The 20,918-nt window shown below is 37.3% G+C and overlaps 3 protein-coding genes across 11 annotated transcripts in view; 2 read left to right on the forward strand and 1 right to left on the reverse strand.

Annotated features, from left to right (window-relative positions):
* Window positions 1-9,932, reverse strand: LOC103861368 (cysteine-rich receptor-like protein kinase 5). 7 transcript variants are annotated; one of them, XR_004456434.1, is made up of 7 exons: window positions 4,785-5,860; window positions 4,547-4,690; window positions 4,341-4,462; window positions 3,716-4,263; window positions 3,483-3,636; window positions 2,508-3,398; window positions 1-2,425 (listed from the first exon to the last, which is right to left on the reverse strand). XR_004456434.1 is itself a non-coding variant. In XM_033288080.1 (7 exons), exons 2-7 carry the CDS (start codon window positions 5,551-5,553, stop codon window positions 3,081-3,083), a joined length of 2,055 nt encoding a protein of 684 aa, XP_033143971.1. In that variant the 5' UTR covers window positions 5,554-7,664; window positions 9,579-9,932; the 3' UTR covers window positions 1-3,080. The 7 variants fall into 7 exon arrangements, 4 of the variants coding, with proteins under 4 accessions (XP_033143971.1, XP_033143970.1, XP_009137318.1 ...); XR_004456435.1 differs by having other exon boundaries at window positions 1-1,118; window positions 1,217-3,398; XM_033288080.1 differs by adding an exon at window positions 9,579-9,932 and having other exon boundaries at window positions 1-3,398; window positions 4,785-7,664.
* Window positions 2,681-20,918, forward strand: part of LOC103861370 (cysteine-rich receptor-like protein kinase 10) — a 26,023-nt gene continuing 7,785 nt past the window's right edge. Inside the window, exons 1-2 of the mRNA XM_009139073.3 lie at window positions 2,681-2,691; window positions 8,278-8,287. The gene's annotated coding sequence lies outside the window, so the exon portion shown is untranslated. The remainder of the gene's footprint in view (window positions 2,692-8,277; window positions 8,288-20,918) is intronic.
* LOC103861369 (cysteine-rich receptor-like protein kinase 15) overlaps window positions 14,514-20,918 on the forward strand; it is a 9,071-nt gene continuing 2,666 nt past the window's right edge. The window contains exon 1 of one of the 3 annotated variants that reach the window (XR_004456437.1): window positions 14,514-20,761. Coding sequence is in view for 2 of the 3 variants with exons in the window: in XM_009139071.3 (XP_009137319.1) it covers window positions 19,957-20,761 (805 nt within the window). In the remaining variant the exon portion in view is untranslated. The remainder of the gene's footprint in view (window positions 20,762-20,918) is intronic. The other 2 variants (XM_009139071.3, XM_009139072.3) reach the window with 2 other exon arrangements.

Consider the following 20,918-nt stretch of genomic DNA (forward strand, 5'->3'; position numbering starts at 1 on the left):
CAACACAAAGAAATCCTAATTTAACCAACCAATATGTATATGCATAACCAATAACATTTAATCAAGAAACCCACATAAACCTCACCCAAACTTATATGTAGTATTTTATTGCTCCGAACTCTTAAAACAATACACAGTCACCCCTGTATAACGTACATGATCTAAATAATAATAAACCATCTACGCCCTAACATACATTAAAACATCAAAGTTGTTGTTGACAAAAAAAAACATCAAAGTTGTTATAATCTTACTTTCAAATCTTAACATAAAAATACAACATAGTTATATACATTATACGGCCATCAAATTGTATATGAATAATAACATGTTTAAATCATTGGTCAAACTTCTTTTTAAAAAATTGTATGTATATTAAACCAAAATTGCAAACTACAAACTTTGTTGGCCGATAAAAATAATTTTGAAATAAACCAAAAAGATGGTTTACGTAAAACCTAAATGATCAAAACGAAAAAAAGTAGATCAAAATGAACAATTAGTTAATTTCTAACTCATATCATTAAATCTACAATTACAAATAATAAACCCACAACAAACAATGAGTTCTAACATTTCAAATTTAATACAAAAAAAGTAACAAAATGGTTTCAAATTTCTATACTACCTTATAGATTCTTATATATATATATATATATATATATATTCAAATAAAATGCAAAGACAATTAAATTAAAATTTTGAACAGAGAACTATTGTAAACAAGCAAAACATATCTTATCACATATAATTCTTTTTCACCTAAAATTTTTTAAAAGACAAAAATTATTATCATACACATTTCTTACAAATGAAAACCTAAAATACGAACCACAAAATCATACAAAAAAATAATAACTTAGATCACATATAAAGAATATCCCGCCCGTAGGGCGGGCCGATCCTAGTATAATATAGTTAAGGATTCAGTTCCATAAAACTTTAAGCAGAGCACACACAAAATATTGAATCGTTACCATCATATGCAACTGTAGTATCATCAGCCTTCTTCACTCTCTTTGTTTCTTGGCAACTTAAAACAGCCACAAGAAAGAGAACAAAGACAGCAACCGGCACACCAGTTGCTAAGATTATCACCGTTGAGTTTCTTTCTTTTCCTGCCAAAGTGATATATCAGACATGACACATGACTTCCCAAGTCTTGAACGTCTCAACTGGAAGTAAATGAAAAAAAAAGATACAGAGAGGTTTTTACCAGGCGGCAATGGAGGAGCTGTAACCATGGCAACGAAGGAGCTGTAACCAATGGCAACGGAGGATATGTAATGAGCGGGGATGGAGGGAGAGTTGCCACAAAGGTTTCATTGTAAAAAGGGTAAATCTCGTATCTTGAGTTACAACTCGGGAACAGAACTCTTCCTCCAACTCTGCTGAAATTAAATTGCGTCATGGATTGTGTAAGACAGCTTTTGCACTCTTCAGGTAACAAATCAGGAAAACACTGGACCAATGCATACTGCGTCTGAGACGAAGTAAAATTCAATTTGTAAACGCATTGCATCCTTGAGCCCGTCCAGTTGGTACACTGGAATTTCCTGAGTGCTCCAAGTGATTATTCTTGGTGTGGACAGTGGACCTTGTTACATAATCCATTAAAATATTCTGGTCCGAGTACCCAAGCATGCACTCATCATACTGAATCATTAATTCCTTCCCTCTTAGACATCGCCTCTGAGTGTTACTAGAAGCAAAAATGATACAGTCACGGCAAACTTCCGGCGAGAAACATTCCGAATACCATGCTAGCGTTTTGACCCCTTACGACAGAATGATATCCCTCGGAGAATAAGGAAGCAGGGATGTTAGTAAAGGAAGTCAAAAGACTTCTGATATTGAATAGGTAAGCGTGGTTTGGTGATGTCCTGTACCTGTTACTGCAGTTATAGGCGACGTAAGTTGGGTATTGTAGTTGTGCAGAAGCCCCCAAGCTTGCAGTGAAGAAGGTGAGAAGGAGGATGCAGTTTAAGGAAGTATAAGCAGACATTATTCAACTTCTTCTCCTTTCCGCTTTTGTTTTTCTTCTTTATTGGATTGACGAGTTGAATACTACTGAGTAATGAATGAGTGTGAAACCAGCCAGCCAAAGTCAATGCATTTTTTTCTGTATACAGTGGCATGCAAGTCAAGGTCAACTACGCGTGTAACATCAAGTCTAATTGTTAATTAAATGAATTTCAATAAATCAATCAAACTATTTAAATGTTGGAATAATCATGTGAATGAGAAAAAATAATAATAAATAGGAGTTCAAAAGATATAAAGTTGATGATTTGTTATGACTTATGAATTATGATAGGCGGAGAGACTTTGGGTGAATAGGCCGTTTTCTTTTTACTTCCTTACCGGACAAGTAACAAAAGAAGAGCTTAAACATGATTAATGGATGATTTTTAGAGCGAGGGTTCTTAGTGGAATATAAAAAATCGTCTCTTAACTTTTAATTAAAAAAACTAAGAACTGACTCTTAAATATCTTATTTAAATAACTTTTAGTTAAAAATTAAGAGACGATTTTTTATATTACGATAAGAACCACCCCTAAGAATCTCCCATTAATCATGCTCTTATAAAAGATAAAACAGTACTTTAACAATTCTAGGTTATTCGGTTCTAGTCTTCATTGCTTCAGAACCAATAAACACTCTCAGTAATTACATCTTTTACATCATATGTTTTAGAATTTCAGGGTCCTACAGAGACTTTCCAAACTCTGAAATGAAGACTATACTAAGAGAAAAACAGAGGAACTGAAACTTTTGGCTACTTACATCATTTTCTTCTTTCTGTATAATACAAGATCTATAGCTACTCAACACCATAATTAACTACACATCTCTAGTCCAACAAAACTAACTCACTGTCGAAGAACCAACAATAGCGCCATTGATTCTCCTCAACATTTTGTCTCTTTCTCCTTTAAGAAATAAGATTATAAACAAGACTATCGTGTACTTGCTTGCTGGATACTTACAGAAAATGAAAAATAATAGAACCATTTCAACTGAGGAAAAAGCTTTCTTCTTTTTCGATGCTTACTTGTCTTTGTGAAACGTTTTATCCTCAGCGAGGAGTTAAACGAGTAATGGAAGCATCATCGACAGAACATAGAGCAGAAGAATCCACTGCTGGACCTGCTTCCCTTACTTCCTCATGTTTCATGCGTAAGAAAAATCCAGGGGGTTGAGGAATGGGAAGAGCAATTGAGCTAGTAGTAAGCATCTGGACTATTTCTGACATAGTTGGACGATCTTCAACTTCTTCTTGAACACACAGTAAAGCTATATGGATGCATCTTCTAGTTTCGTTTTCTTGACAGTTCTCTTGAAAGGATGGATCCACAACCTCTAATGGTGACCCATTTCTCCATAGTCTCCAAGTCTATTCAACAAATTCATAATAACAGCATTGCAGGTCACAACTAAATGAAGCAAAAAAAAAAAGGTTTAAAGGGTGCATACTCACATATGTAACCAAATTTCCAGCATGATCATCCATATTATAGAGACTGCTATTCTTTTTGCCGCTTATAATCTCAAGGACTAAAATACCGAAGCTATAAACATCTGACTTCATGGAGAATTGGCCGTACATTGCATACTCCGGAGACATATAGCCACTATGACAAAACTTAAAGTTTGAGTTAATAAAAGGTTGTTACATGTCTTAACGTATTATGTGAAAAATGAAAAACTTACTAGGTTCCCACTACTCTTCTCGTACTGGCTTCTGTTTGGTCTATTCCAAAAATCCTCGCCATTCCAAAATCTGCAATTTTCGGGTTCAGGGAATCATCCAAGAGGATGTTACTAGCTTTGAGATCACGATGGATGATTGTGAGTCGTGAATCTTGATGAAGATATAGAACCCCTCTAGCAATTCCTCTAATGATATTGTGCCTTCTTGTCCAATCCAGCTGCATTTTCATTGTAGAGTCTGGACCATTGGTGTTTACAATGTTATAGAACAGTGGTCTCAAGAATGATTTGAGTAATGAAAAAACTTGGCCTAAAATGTTGTAATATATTAACTGACCAAAGAGGAAGTAATCAAGACTTTTGTTAGGCACATACTCATAGATGAGTATTTTCTCTTCTCTTTCAAAACAAAATCCGAGAAGCTTGACAAGATTTCGGTGCTGAAGCTTCGCCACAACAATTACCTCATTCTTGAACTCTTTTTCGCCTTGTACTGATGTTTTCGATAGTCTCTTCACCGCAACTTGTAATCTATTAGGAAATGTTCCCTACAAAGAAATAACTATTAAGAAATGTAACAAATGTTCCCTACTAACCAAGAAGCTCAATGAACTGGTAAATATACCTTGTACACTTCTCCAAATCCACCTTGACCGAGTTTGTTTCTTTCAGAAAAGTTATCGGTTGCTGCTTCAACAGCTTTAAAATCAAACTGAAATGAGCCAGCGGTTGTAATATCATCCCCACCTGCAAAATTAAAATGTTTTAAAAGCATTAGTCTTCATAAAACCTTCTAAGTTGCAAACACTAGTGTATTTTGGAATTTTATACCATCATCTGCAGTTGCTGTCTCATAAGTATTCTTCAGTCTCGTTGTTACATAGAAGCTACAAATGACTATAAAAAGAAGAACATAGACACCTAGCGGCACAACAATTGCTATAATTATAACTTGCATGGAGTTCTCTTCTTTTCCTGCCAAATACATGAATTCAACAAATCTTTGAATCACTCAACCCAAAAAGGAAAAATACAGGGGGAGAGAGAGAGAGAGAGGGAGATCTCTTACCATGCATATCGTTAGAGGCAACTTCTTGATAGGTTTCATTGTAGAAAGGGTAAATATCGTACCTTAAGGTACAATTCGGAGAAAGAAGTCTTGCTCCGATTTTGTCAAGAGGCACGTTCTCGATGGTTTGTTGCAGACAGTTTGAGCACATCACTGCTGTCAGATCAGGCATGCACTGAATTAATACATAAACCGTTTGAGCTGATGCGTAGTTCTCCTTCTTAAACGCAAACTTTCTTGGACTAGCAGTAGCCTCCTCTGCAGCTTCGTTTATCAAAGAATGGACCACCTTACTGAATCGAACAGGTTGGTTTGCCGTAACATTCTGTTGGTTTACTACCATCAGCTCTCCAATTTTTGTTACAGGATCCAAGAGGATATTCCGGTCAGTGTATAAAAGCATGCATTCGTCGTAATAAATCAAAGCCTCCTTTTCATTTGGACAATGATTTAGAGTGTCCTTGACGGAGAGGCTGATGCAGTCACGGCAGATTTCGAACGATACATCTGGGCGACAGAGGAAAAGTCCGAATACCATGTCAGGGTTTTGTCCCTCTTTAAGTCTTTGGAATCCATAGGAGAAAGAATGATTGTAACTAGAAGAAAGAGAGGACAAAAGGGTTTCGAGGTTTGAGGAGTATGTGCTGTTTTTGAGGTAAGTTTTCTCTGGCTGACAAACATAACCGACGTAAGTCGGTCTGTGTTGCTGTACAGAAGGTCTCAGGTTTGTAAGGAAAGTGAAAAGGAAGAGGAAGCCATAACCAGACATTTTTCCTTAAATGTTCTTGTTATATTATGTTTTTTTTTCCTTTCCCATAGGTGGTCTTAAATAATCTGAAGCCAAGTAAGAGTGTTGCTTTCTATAAACATAAGATTTTTCTAAGTCCAAGTCAATGCTTAAAAACCACAAGATATGTCTACTTGACGCATGACTAGTAACACATCAACTTTCTATATGTTGTTTTAACCAACAAGCAAATTTATGTTTGGTGGATGCTCTTTCTTTCCGTAGGCTGAATGCTTTATTTAATTTGTAAGAACTCAAGATTGTAAGGAAGGCGAAAAAGAAAAGAGAGAAACATAATCAGCAGCAGAAATGGTCAATTACATGTTCAAAAAAGGGTTAACTACTACACAATTAATATTTAATTTTAATAGTTTTTTCTAAAGCCATGTTTTAAATGGCTACAGGATTTGGTTTCCTACTTACTAATCTTCTAAAGCCTAGTACGTTGATAAGTCTTTGTATATTGTCTTCACTTCGTCTTCAGTGGACGAACCTTTCATTTTCGTTACCATTTTCTTTTGCTTTATGTTCTACTTTTTTCCTCTGCTTTATGTTCTACTTCGTCTTGGCTATTCCTCATCAGGGGGAATCTTCTTACTTAGTTTTATTATTATATTTTGGAATATGTTTTATTTTGTGGTCCCTAATGTGGAAGTGGAACATCATTTCTGCGTAGGAGATTGTATAACGTGTTTTCCGGTGCTATATATTTGTAGAAATCCACCGAATAGAAATTGCACGGGTCAAGAGCAACTTGCAACTGAAATTTAATTGACACAAGAGGTCTCCATAAGATACATGCTTGATGTCCTAACCCCAAACAACATATGTATGATCTTGAAAACTATCAAACTTGAAGAAAAAATACTTTAAACAAAACCTTACTAAGAAAATCATTAACGAAGACATTTATTTGATACTAGTCTACGTTTTTACACTACTATGGAATGGAAACAATAATATTTTCTCATCTGAGAAAATCTTTTTTTTTTAATTAAATGAAAAGTAAATTCTCATACTTGATAAAATAACTTTAGATTTTAGTTATATAAATTTTATATATTTTGTAATAATTGGAACTTCAGAAAATGTGTATAACCCTCTGCATGACGTGGGATAAACATATACTATTTGCAGGGAAACTCTCAACCTATTAGAATTCATTCGACTATCCATAAGGCTGTACCAAGAATTCAATAATGAATATGGTTGAAGAAATTAACACATTTACATTAACACACTTATTTTGCATGGGTCAAAAAAAATTAAAATCTATATTGTTTTATCACAGTATCTAGATTTTATATTGTACTTTTGATAGATGTGTTCATTGTAATATTCATAAAACGAAGGATCAAATTTTCAGTTTCTGACTTACAAATAATTGCCTTAGGCCTTACAACCTTTGCACGTCACTGATTATGGTCGTCACAAACCAAGAGAGGGCTCTTTTATAAATGGGACCTTCATAGTCTGAACCCCAAATCAGGGAAACCGAACCATGTCTTCTGTGTCTCTTTCATCTTCATGTTTCTTTTCTCCTTCCTCAGTGGCTTCATAGCTTCTGCTCAAGATCACGGTTACAAAAATACCATTTCTGTGGTAAATTAATACGACAAGCTATTCAGCTAACAGCACTTACTTCACCAATCTCAAAATACTTTTGGCCTCTCTCTCATCTGGAAACGCCTCATACTCCACCAGCTTCCAAAACGCTACGGTGAGACAATCCCCGAGTAGAGTCACCGGACTTTTCCTCTGCCGAGGTGATGTCTCGCAAGAAGCTTGTACTGCGTCTCCTATTCCGTCAAAGATATCTTAATCATGTGTGTCCCACTCAGAGAGAGGCCATTATCTATTACAATCATTGTACGCTCAGATACTCGGACTGTGTTATATTTTCTCAAACCTCACATTCAGTGGAACATTTTTGTGGTGTAACGATTACAGTATTGGGTCCAACTATGAAGACCAGTTCAAAAAATTGGTGTTGACCACGATGATCCAAGCAGCGAACAGTTCTCGATATTTCTGTACGAGAAATGCCAAGTGGAAAGAATACGTGAATTTGTACGTCCTGGTTCAGTGCACTCCTGTTCTGACAAAAAATCATCAACAGAATGCCTTTAAGAAAAATTGGAGCAAGACTTTCTATTCCCTAGCTGTAATTCTAGGTACAAACTTTATTAATCTTAATAATCGAAAAAGAAAAAGATTTAAAGAGTAAAAGGAGAGAATCGAAGAACAAAAAGGTGAAATAAAAAAAATATAAGGAGAAGGAGAGCGGGATCGAATAAAAAAACATAAAGAGGAGAAAGGAATGAGAAAGTTGAATGAAAAAAAAAAATCAAAGAAAAATACAAACAAAGAAGAAAAAAAAGCTAAGAAAATGAAAGAGGAAGAAGAGATCGAAAACAAGGAAAAGACATAAGAAGAAAGAAGAAGGAAGGAAGGAAGGAAGGAAGGAAGGAGAACTTGACCTCTCTCCTCTCTCCCCTCTCTCCCCGACCTTATCTCTTGCAGGCAAAAAAAAGTAAATCTCGTTTCCTCCGGCCCGGACGGCGCGTGGCGGCGCGTACCGGAGACCGGAGGGCTCTCCTTCTAGTCTAGGTTTTCTCGCTTTGCTGCCGCTTCTCCAGTCTGCTCCCCTTCGATATGTGCGGCGTCGTGGGCTAGGGTTTGGTGTCGGGGTGTGCTCTGCTGCAGAGGAGTTTCTTCTCCGCTGGCCTCTCCTCTTTATCTGTGATTCCGGCGAGAAGAATGAGCGATTGGAAGTTGTTGCAGTCGGATTTTTGGGTTGTGGTTCAAGATCGATTTTCTCCCTTTAGATCTTGTCTGACTTCTCTCTGTCCGCAAGTGGGAGGGACGGTGTGGCTTCTCTGGTTCGGCGGTGGCTTGCTGTTTCTGGTCAAGGAAGCCATTGGGTTCGAGAGGATGCTCTAGGTTCTCGATGGTTCGTCGAGTCTGGGTCCTTTTCCTTTCGCCGGGGTGTGTGCTGGTGGGTCCTATTACCATGGCGGCGGGTTGTGGGGTTGAGCACGCAGGCGGGTTGGTGCTCGAGCTCAGTGGCCGGCTCGCGTAGGTCTTGCTTGCGGTTTAAAGGGCGGTCGTCTATGCTGCTTCAGTGGCCGTGAGCTTCGACTCCTCACCTTCGGACCTCCTGTTCGTGGTCCCTAATTGTCTCTCCCCAATGTCGCCGGCTTTAGTTTGTTGTGGAAGTCGGGGACTGTTGGGTTGGTTTGAGCCCTGGTTCTATTTCCATCTTTGCGGTCGCAATTGGTGGTTCTAACAGCGCCAATTTCGGTTCGTCGGTTCTCGACGGCTATGGGCGTGTGGTGGTTCTCGTGTCTTTGATCGCCGCATCGAACGCTCGGTCTTCGCTCACATCCCAGCACTTCATAGGTTTGCTTGAGCCTCTTGTGGTGGTGTGCGGGGCAGTTGTGTGCAGGTTTGGGCTCTGATTAGGGATAGCAGAGGTGGCGGCCCACTTTGCTCGGTTCGGCGCAGTGTACAGGCCGTTTCCGGGTCTAATAATTGCTCGATTTGGATGTTGTGGGTGAGTTGCACCGCTGCTGTTGCTGATGTTCGTATGGGCATTTCTTTGAGGCGCTCGGCAAGCTGTTTTCGGGTGGGTCATTATCTTTAAGAGCGGATCACCGGGGAGGCCAAAATTACTGGGTTCCGACTCTCGGTTGAACTTGGCTCATCCTTTTGCGGCAAGCTGTTGGTGCGGACTAAGTTGTGTCTTGGGACTGTGGTTGTGGTGGTCGTGTTTGCTTGTCTATCGCTACTCGATCGAGTGTGTGTTTAGGATTTTATTTTTCTTATTCTGCTTCTTGTTATCTATGTATTTCTGTCACAAATTAAAAACTTGGTAATAATATCTTAACATTTTTACCAAAAAAAAAAAAAAAAAGAAAGAAGAAGGAGAAGAAGAACATAGAATTTTGCTTAATTGAGTTCGCCCTAGCTTTTGCTCTCTGACACGTGTTTATAGAGGCACAAACCTCTTAATCTTCTCAGCCGTTGGCGGTGGCTTGGGTCACCGGCGTCCATCCTTGTCCTCGTTTTATCAGATGCTTAGCTGCTTTCCTCACTACGTGTTTCCGCCTCCCTGTCCCGAGTACAAGCTTGCATTGCTCAACCATTTACCTTATCTCATCGGAGGTACTCTCAAGCGTATCTTGTTAGAATATACACACAATCCCCTTGATTGAGCTAGTATTATTATCTCTGTAAAGGCTGTATATTTACTTTCCATGTTCTCTATCGATGACGTTGTATATAAGTCTATGACTGCAATATCAATAGAATCATCTTCCATATTCAACATGGTATCAGAGCAATGATTCTCTGACCTAAATATTTTTTTTTTTAGGTTTTTTTTTTCACTGCCTCCACCCCTTCTCTTCTCATCGTCTTCTTCCTTTCGTTTCTAAAACCTCTGTTCTCTGTTTCTGTCTGATTTGAATTCAACCATGACTACCTCAAGTCCAGCTTCTGTTGAACAAACCTCCGTGTTTAATGTTCAGAATCCCCAAAGCACGTTGCTTTCGGTGAATATGTCGAGTGTGACGAAACTCACCAACGTGAACTATCTCATGTGGAGTAAGCAAGTTACTGCATTACTCGAAGGTCACGAGCTGCATACCTTCCTTGGCGAATCCGATCAGGTTCCTCCCACGACAATCACCGTCGATGGACAACTCATCGTGAATCCTGCGTTTGCGGCCTGGCGTCGCCAAGATCGTCTTCTGTTCAGTGCCATGATCGGAGCCATCTCCCTTCCAGTTCAGTCGATCGTCTCAAGTGCCACTACGTCAGCTGAGATCTGGAGTCTTCTCGCCACAGCCTTTGGAAATCCTACTCGAGGTCATATCCGACAGCTCAAACATCAGATCAAGAGTTGCACCAAGGGTACCAAGACCATCTCAGAGTATCTACGCACCATCAAAGCAAAAGCTGATGACTTAGCACTTCTTGGGAAACCAATGGATCCCGAAGATCTTACCGAACAGATCCTTGCTGGACTCGGAGACGAGTATAAACCTGAAATTGATGCAGTCAATGGCAGAGACCAACCAATCTCTTACACTGAACTCCATGAACGTTTGCTTAACCGTGAAGCTATGATCTTGTGTGCGGATTCTTCTCAGCCCACTCCCATTGTCGCTAATGCTGCTGATACTCGGTCGTGGAGGCCTAACAACAACCAGCAAGGTCGCGGAAACTCACAATACCGGTCAAACAACAACAACACTCGTGGTGGTCATCACTACAACAACAATCAACAGCGTGGTGGTAGAGGACAATATCATGGGAGATGCCAAGCGTGTGGTATACATGGTCACAGTGCGAAGTTCTGTCCTGAGTTCCGCATGGTTCGTGGTTCTCAGTCCTCTCAGTCGTGGCAACAACCACCATACCAACAGCAGTGGCAATCAGGACCACAATCATGGCAGCCGAGAGCCAATCCAGCGATGTTCTCCGACTCGTCCACTTGGCTACTTGACTCAGGTGCCTCCCACCACATGACATCAGACCTTAGCAACCTCTCTCTCCATACGCCATACAATGGAGGTGACGATGTGATGCTTGGAGACGGCTCGGGTCTCCAGATATCACACACCGGTTCTTTCTCTGTTCCCACATACTCTCGTCCTTTCTTTATTAATAACGTCTTATGTGTTCCCTCTCTTGCTAAGAACCTTATATCTGTTTTTCAATTATGTAAGGCTAATGGTGTTTCTGTTACATTTACACCAACTTACTATCAGGTGAGAGACCTTCAAACGGGGAGCCTTCGACTGGAAGGCAAGCCTAAAGACGGCACATACGAGTGGCCAACTCCGCGTTCTTCTCCACGCCCATCTCTTGCTTTTGCTTCCACCACAAAAACCACTATCTCAGATTGGCACTCTCGCTTAGGCCATCCTGCTTTTCCTATTTTAAAACACATTATTTCAACTTTTGATTTACCAGTTTCATCGAATGTTTTATTAGACAAGCCTTGTCATGCTTGTTCGATCAATAAGATGCATAAGTTGCCCTTTTCTACTTCAACCTTGCAATCCAAGCATCCTCTTGATATTATTTTCTCTGATGTTTGGACCTCACCAACGATTTCAGTCGACGGTTTTAAGTACTATGTCTTATTTGTCGATCATTTTACTAGATATATGTGGCTTTATCCCTTGAAGAAAAAATCTCAAGTCTTTGAAGTGTTTACTCGATTTCGTTCTTTGGTAGAAAACCAGTTTCAGTTTAAAATCAAGACTCTGTACTCTGATAATGGTGGTGAGTACATTGGTCTTTCGAATTTTTTAGCTACTCACGGTATTTCACATTTTACTACTCCACCTCACACACCTGAGCACAATGGACTAGCTGAGAGACGCCACCGACACATAGTCGAGACTGGCTTATCTCTTATGTCCCATGCTTCCATGCCTAGATCATATTGGCCCTTTTCATTCGCAGCAGCGGTTTATCTAATTAACCGTATGCCAACACCAGTTCTTCAGCTCAAATCACCTTTTCAAAAATTGTTTTCTCGTGATCCAAATCTTCAGAAACTCAAAGTGTTTGGCTGTCTTTGTTTTCCCTGGCTGAGACCTTATACATCTAACAAACTTGATGATCGATCTACTCCTTGTGTTTTTCTAGGTTATTCTATCACGCAAAGTGCATACTTCTGTCTTGATCGGACCACATCTAGGATTTATACTTCTCGTCATGTTGTATTCCATGAAACTGTCTTTCCTTTTAGTGTTGCAGGAACACTCACAGGGTCTCAGTCTACTCCCACTGAGGATATATCAGCTCCAACTTCAACAGTTTCTCCAGCGATGATTTATCAACAAGGCCAAGCGCCATCTCCACCTGCCGTACCTCCAGCAGCTCCTGCCGCACCTGCAGCATCTCCACCTGCAGCACCTTCCGTAGTGACCACGGCCCCTGCAGCATCTGCACCAGCTCCTGGAGCTCAAGGCGATACCGTCCCAGTCACGACAATGCCTCCCCCTACGTCTACTGAACAAGCAATACCACAACAATCATCGGCTCCACCACCACAGCCAACAAGAACGAGCACCAGGAACCGCAGACCGGTTCAGAAACTCAATCTCCACACCACAGTCCAACATCCAACAGAAACTATACCCAAATCTGTTGCTGAAGCTCTCAAAGACCCTCGTTGGAGAGCTGCAATGCAAGCTGAGATTGATTCTTTATTTCGCAATAAAACTTATACTTTGGTTACTCCTGATATTGCCTCAAACATTGTTGGTTGCAGGTGGATCTTCACAATTAAAAGACTACCTAATGGAGCTGTAGACAGATTCAAAGCTAGACTTGTTGCAAAGGGTTTCCATCAACGTCCGGGCATTGACTTTCATGACACCTTTAGTCCAGTAGTAAAGCCAGCAACCATCAGACAAGTCCTTAGTGTTGCTGTCTCACGTCACTGGTCACTGAGACAACTCGACGTTAACAATGCGTTCTTGCAAGGGCGTCTTGACGATGATGTGTTTATGGCTCAACCCCCTGGTTTCCAAGACCCATCTCACCCTACAGCCGTTTGCAAGCTCCACAAGGCAATATATGGTCTCAAGCAAGCTCCTAGGGCCTGGTACAATGAGCTCAAAACGTTTCTTCTTCAGTCCGGGTTCAGAAATTCATTAGCAGATGCTTCTCTCTTCGTCTACAATCACAACAACATACTCCTCTACATGCTGGTTTACGTAGATGATCTTATCATCACTGGAAGCAACACTGCTTACCTCAATAGCTTCATCCAATCTCTCTCAACTCGTTTCTCTCTTAAAGATTTTGGAGATTTGTCTTATTTTTTGGGCATGGAAGTTCAACGTACATCCAAAGGTCTTTATCTAACTCAAACTCGTTACATTGCAGATCTTCTTCATAAAACAAAGATGTCTGACGCTAAACCTATGCCAACACCCATGTGCCCGTCCACAACACTCACGCTTCAGAGTGGTGATCCACTTCCTTCAGGAACAGAGTACCGTGCGGTTATTGGAAGCCTCCAATACCTCTCTCTCACAAGACCGGACATTGCCTTCTCTGTCAACAAGCTTTCTCAATTTATGCATCTCCCTCGAACTGATCATTGGACTGCTGCAAAACGAATACTACGTTACTTGGCTGGCACGCTTCACCAAGGAATCTTCTTCTCCGCTCACAACACACCATCTCTCCATGCATTCACTGATGCGGACTGGGCAGGCAACAGAGACGACTACACCTCCACTGGAGCATACATTGTCTACTTTGGCAAACATCCTATTGCGTGGTCCTCTAAGAAACAAACAGGCGTTGCTCGTTCATCAACCGAAGCTGAATACCGATCAATAGCCTCCACCACTGCAGAAGTGTGCTGGCTTCTATCTCTTCTGCGTGAACTCGGGATCAAGGTCACAACAACACCAACGATCTACTCAGACAACAAAGGAGCAACCTACTTAAGTGCTAATCCAGTCTTTCACTCCAGGATGAAACACTTGGCTCTAGACTACCATTTTGTTCGTGAACAAGTTCAGTCAGGGATGGTTAGAGTCACACATGTTTCCTCTCAAGACCAGCTGGCCGATATCATGACAAAACCTCTCTCCCGTGCCCACTTTCAGAGTATGAGTATCAAGATTGGAATCACTAAGAGTGTTCCATCTTGAGGGGGCATGTTAGAATATACACACAATCCCCTTGATTGAGCTAGTATTATTATCTCTGTAAAGGCTGTATATTTACTTTCCATGTTCTCTATCGATGACGTTGTATATAAGTCTATGACTGCAATATCAATAGAATCATCTTCCATATTCAACATATCTTTCCCTCTCTGTTGCGCTTCAACTCGCCGTTACCTGACCGGAAAAATGAACTGAACTTTTGCAGCTCAACCGCCGTATTCTTCTCTCTCGACCGCCGCTGCTCTCCATCTGCCGATAAGATGTCCGATCGACATTGCCGGAAGGATACGAGTCAAAATATGGGCTTCATTTACACAGATCTGGGCCATTTGTTTCACGAAAACACTTTATATCTCTTATGTATTACTCAATAAGACACTTCCTGCTTACCACACACATTATGGCTGCATAAAATCTTTCATGTCCTCATATTTGACCAGACTATACAAAGACTAACCAGATAAAATTAACCATGGTTCTTTCTCTTCTCTTCTCAATACTTTCTTTATTTTATTAGAAGAAGTCTTTCTCTATATAAACAAAAAACTTCTTCTCTCTCTTATTCTGAATCTCAAAATTATTTTCCCAAATCCATAAATTTTAATCTCACTGATTTCTCTTTCACTTCTCGTTTCATTTGATTTCAAAACCAACCATGATACATCACCAGATGATGTATGCGCCTCCTTACTCTCTTTATCAACACTATAATTATTTGTATCATCATCACCAATCTCGTGGTGGCAAACATAAAAATGCTGAGAACGTTGAGAACTGGATCGATTATTTTGCTTAAGTGGATGGATGATAGTTACCTTAATTGTTTATTTTCTTTTGGTGGAAAAGTAAGTATGTGCTTCACTCTTATTTTTCCTCTTTTCAAAAAAAGAATTGTGTGTTTCCTTGTTTATGTACAAAGTCTTCTTATTTTGTGGATTAGATTTATTTTGTTCTTTGATGGTTTTGTTCATTGTTTGGCTGCTGTAGTCACTTTTGAGTTTTGAAATAAAGTGTGTAAAATAACTTAATTTATTGAGAAAATAATTTGAATGTTATATGGACAAAAAATCAAAATGGAAAAACACAAAAAACACATTCAAGTTGTTTGACGAAATGCTCTATAAAAATATGCATATCCATAAAACGGTGTCCACACAATCCTATATGATATATAGAAATATGTATATCCACAAAATAGTGTCCACAAAACCTCGTCCACAAGAACTCGTTCACATGGACATCAAAATTTATTATAAATTTACAAAAAAAAATATACATTATGGATATCAAAATGTAGAAGAGAAAAAGTTATAACTTATTTTATACATTAATATAGATTTTATACATTATAATTTGTAATAATGACCAAAAAAAATATGTTGGGAATGTACATATAAACTACACGGTATGCATAAAGCATTTGTCCACAGATACTAAAAAATTATGTAAGATGATTAGGAATATAGGAACTTGTCCAAGAAAACACATCCATGAAACTTAGTTCATGAAACCTCATCCACAAAAATTTTAAAGAGATTTTTCTACATTTTTTATCCATCCATGTCCACATCTTTTTATGTTCACGTATTTTTCTTATATGTTCACAATTTTGCATCCACACTTCTTATGTCCATACATTTTTTAATATAATTGTTGAAATATATAAAATATATATATGAAAATGGATGTTAAAATATAGAGAAAAACAAATTACAATTTATTGTAATAATTATACTTTTTTCAAATGTTTTAAACTCTGAGAAAAAAAAAACAAAAAAAAACATAAGAACTTTGCAAAAAAACAAAGAAAAAGTTGAGAAGAAAAAAATGCAACCATCCTCTAGTTTTCCTTAACCAAGGGTGAAAAGTACTGCTGTAAAATAACAAGGGGTGCATGAGGACAATGTGTCCTTCCAGTGGAAAGTGTCTTTTCATGACAAAAAAGAGAAGAATGTATTAATTATTCTCTCTTTTATAAAACTCTTTTATAAAAGAATATCATTTTAACATTATTCATACAAATTAAAATTCATTTAAGTCTTTAATAATTATATTTATATTTACCAAATAGTATTTGAGATAAGAAAATTATTTATAAAATTTATTCATTTTATAATTAATATTAAAGTTAAAATTGATATAAATTGTCTTAGAATTCTAAAATGATATTTTTTCATACAATTAAAAAAGAAGTTATAATGACATTTTTTTATAAAACAGAATAATATTTTGTTTTAGTTTCTTCTAAAATCAGGTAAATGGGAGTTAAATGGTTATAGCTAAGATTTATGTTAATAATCTGCTAGAGCCCAAGTACGTTGATAAGTCTTTGTATCTTGTCTTCGTCTTCGGGGGACGAAACTCTCATTTCGTTACCATTTTCCTTTGCTTTTGTGTTATAGTCTGTATTTTTTTGGCTTTTCCTCAGCGGGAATCCTTTTACTTATTTATTATTATTTTTGGAATATGTCTTATTTATTTGTTGATCACAAATGTTGGCATCATCTCTGCGTAGGAGATTGTATAACGTGTTTTCTGGGTGTAATATCTGTAGAAATTCACCCCGATAGAAATTGCATGGGTCAAGGACAACTTGCGATTGAATATATATACAAGCTTGATGTTCTACCCCGAACAGCATATCTATGATCTTGAAAACTATCCATTCAAGATTTTTTTTAAACAAAACTTTTATTTTGAAAAAATCACTGATGAAGACATTTAATTTTATTTGATACTAGTCTACATCTATACTATTATTTGCGAAGTAATTTTTAGCAACATAGCTCTCACGTTGAAAATTAGAGCGGTTAATATATATATTACCCTTAATGAATTTTATATATAATTAATTATATAATCAAAAACGAATTTTTATTAATAATATTAACTTTTTTTAAAAATAAGATAATTCTTATATATCGGGTTGTTATCTTAAAACATATTTTTCAATTATAAGACAGTGTTATCCTTAATAAATTTTAATTAAACATATATATTTAGTTAGATTTTTGTCATATATATATTTGATTTTTTTTTTTGAAAACATAAATTATAAGTTATTATGCTGGTTTTTGAATTAATAAAAAAAATAAACTAATAAATATTTGTAAAGCGATTAAGCCCGCATATGCGGATAAGACACCTAGTTTTTATATTATTATGGAGACAATAAATTTCTCATATGAGAAATATTTATGTTAAGAAGCAAACACTTTAGGTTCAAAAAAAAAAAAAGCAAACACTTTTGCACTCTTTGCACGGCACTGACTGAGATATATTTTCAACCTATATTTTTAAAAAAAATTATATTAGTTTTTTTTTGTATTTGGCTTAGTTCTTTTCCACTATTTGCACGGCACTAACTTAAAATCACAACTCTTCAGACACCATCTTTGTTAATACGACAAGGTACGCTAATAACTCTTCGCACCCTTTCGTCCTCTTTCTCATCCTATAAAAACAAGACTATAAACAAGGTTATAATCTGTTAATTAATTGCGCTAGACTCAAAGAAAATAAACAATCATGGAAGCAAATAGACTAATTCAAAGCTGCATGTCCTCGTTCCCGGTGATTAATAGTTTTGTAAAATGTTTTGTCTTCAAACGAGAGGAGCTACATGCATTAGAAACGGAAGCATATCATCGATGGAACATAAAGCAGACGAATTCATTGATGGACCTGCTTATCTACTTTATTTACAATGTTAACGAACAGTGATCTCAAAGACGGGTTTAACAATGACAAATTTGGCTAAAATATAAAAACTGACCAAAAAGTAAGTTCGTGTTGTGAACAAACGCGAATCAACTCGAAGAAAGTAAAAGAGAGCAAAATTAATGTATTGAGACAAATACATGTTTTAAGTTTTGTATATTATTATGTAAATAATTATCTTTACAACCCTTAAGACATGTATTTGTAGTAGCCTAAAACCTGATTTTCTTATTCTGTTAAGAATACATACTTATTTAAAAAAAAAATTCCTAATCCTATAAAGTATACCGTACTCCTTATATGTCAACTTTGATATCAAGTTTATCTTTCTTGCGCCTACGATCAATCCAACAAATGCTGGACTTTTATTAGTGCACAAAGATTTAAGAAACTTCCAAGTATAATAGGTGAAAAAAAACAAACTTAAACCAACCTAAACCATGTATATAGTTTTTATAAATCCAGATAATTTGGTTTGGTTTTAAACCGGACGATCCAAGAAAACGAAGTGTATTTAATTAGATACAAGAAACAAAATAAATGAAGAGTGGACATACCTTGCAAACGTATCTGATTTCACCTTGACGGAGTTTGTTACATTCAGGAAATTTATCAGTTGCTGCTTCAACAGCTTTACAATCAAACTAACTGCTATGAGCCATATGTTTTAAAAGCATTAAGCTATATGAGACATTCTAAGTTACAAACACTAGTGTATGATGGGCATCTTTAATCATTTGAAATTAGGTTTTTATTTATCCATGCAGTTTCCATTGAGTACTGCTGTCGCCACTCTGATACCATGCAGATTGCTCTACGTTCAAATTGCTCAATATTTATCATCTGTAAATTTGGAGGCACTTGGATACTAAAAGAAAGGAGAATTGGTTACAAAAGTACCAAAGAGATAGTAATTGTGAAGCAGCTGATAAGTCTTCGTAATTTGTCTTTACTTCGTCTTCCGGTGGACGAAAAACTTTCCATTTTCCTTTGCCATATCCCTTATATATTAATTGAAAAATATTACAACTTGTTTTTTATCCACATGTCATAACTAGGATGATTCTCAGAATTCTTAGAAAAATAGGTTGGTCCATATAATTATACAATAAGAATTTTACTAAACTAACTATAAATTCATTATTAGTGTTCTTTATTATTTCCTTAAATAAAAATTACAAATTTTTTTAATGTGATTAAAGTATATATGACAATTAATAGTTTTGAATAATAAAGATTTGATAAAAAAAATAGTGTATCTTCTATCATATTTGTTTACTCAGTACACTATATATATGCACCATTTTTAATATGAGTGCAATTTTCTACTCAGTACACTATATATATGCACCATTTTTAAATTTAGAATCTATATAGTTTTACCATAATATCTAGTTTTTATACAAGAGTTAACTAAAAAATGTAATGTCATAAAAATGATCAATTTTTATTTTGTTTTTGGCTTTGTAATAATTTTTTGATAATTGGCCCAACATGAAAATTTGATTCAAAATCAAGTTAATAATACAGCATGGTTCCACTTTGTAAACTTTTATTTTTATTGTTTAACTAATGAAAAAACGCGTTTACTTTCATTGGCTTTTGGTCGTCCCAAACCAAGAGAGGGTTCATTTTATAAATGGGACCTGCATAGTCTGAAGTCTGAACCTCATATCTTGTAAACCGAACAGGGCCGTCTAACAGCACGCGCAAGTGGAGCGGTCGAACAGGGCCCCGAAATATAAAAATAAAAAATTTAAAGATTTTTCAAAATATATAGATAAATTATGGTAATTTTTTTTAAAAAAATTTAGACATAATGCTAAATTTAGAACTTATAATTAGAAAAATCAGACAAAATTATTAAATTTTAAACTTACGTGATAAAATGCACGATTAATATTTTTTTTGAACAGGGCCTAAAATTAATTTGAGACGGCCCTGAAACCGAACCATGTCTTCTCGTGCCTCTTTCATCTTCCTCTTCCTTTTCCTTTACTCCTTCCTCACTAGCTTCCGAGCTACTGCTGAAATTCCCATCTTTGTACACCATTATTGTCGAAATACGACAAGGTATACAGCGAACAGCATTTACTTCACCAATCTCAAAACACTTTGGTCCTCTCTCTCTTCCACCAACGCCTCATACTCCACCGGATTCCAAAACGCTACGGCCGGACAAGCTCGGGATATGATCACCGGACTTTTCCTCTGCCGGGGAGACGTCTCGCTGGAGGTTTGTCGTGACTGCGTCTCCTACTCCGTCAAAGATATCGTACGCAAGTGTCCGAATCAGAGAGAGGCCACTATCTATTACGATCAGTGTATGCTCAGATACTCTGACAGGAATATTTTCTCGAACGTCACACTCGATGACGGATTTATTATGTACAATGACCATTATGATATTCCATCTGCGGAACAAGCCCGTTTCGAAAACTTGGTGTTGACCACAATGATCGAACTTGCCTTTGAAGCAGCGAACAGCTCGCGACATTTCTGTACGAGAGAGACCAAGTGGAACGATTACCAGGATTTGTACGTCCTGGTTCAGTGCACTCCTGATCTGACGAGACAAGACTGTTTTAGATGTCTGGACCGTTCCATCAACGAATTGTATTTTTCAACTATTGGAGAGAGATATCTTTATCCTAGCTGTAATTCAAGGTACGAATTTTACAAGTTCTACAACGAAACACTGCTGCCTCCACCGCCCCTAGCTGCGCCTACTCCTCCAGTGTCATCTGCTCCACGGCCTAGTAAACTCTTTATTCTTATTCTCTTTATTTTTTTTGTGACAAATCGTACTCTGCTTCTTTTGTCCTGATTTCTTGAAATTAGCAATACAATTAGATTTTGAATTTGTTTTCTCCTTGTGATTGATTTTCTATTAAACAAATGGTATTAGTGTTTCAA

This window comes from Brassica rapa, chromosome A03 (genome assembly GCF_000309985.2).
Source record: "Brassica rapa cultivar Chiifu-401-42 chromosome A03, CAAS_Brap_v3.01, whole genome shotgun sequence".
NCBI lineage: Eukaryota > Viridiplantae > Streptophyta > Magnoliopsida > Brassicales > Brassicaceae > Brassica > Brassica rapa.

Bases quoted from the DNA above. Each gene is read 5' to 3' on its own strand.
- LOC103861368 (XM_033288080.1), bottom strand. From the start codon at position 5,553: ATGTCTGGTTATGGCTTCCTCTTCCTTTTCACTTTCCTTACAAACCTG. The intron at 4,463-4,546 runs GTATAAAATTCC...TTAATTTTGCAG, and splicing joins GACAGCAACTGCAGATGATG to GTGGGGATGATATTACAACC. The intron at 3,637-3,715 runs GTAAGTTTTTCA...GTTTTGTCATAG, and splicing joins AGAAGAGTAGTGGGAACCTA to TGGCTATATGTCTCCGGAGT.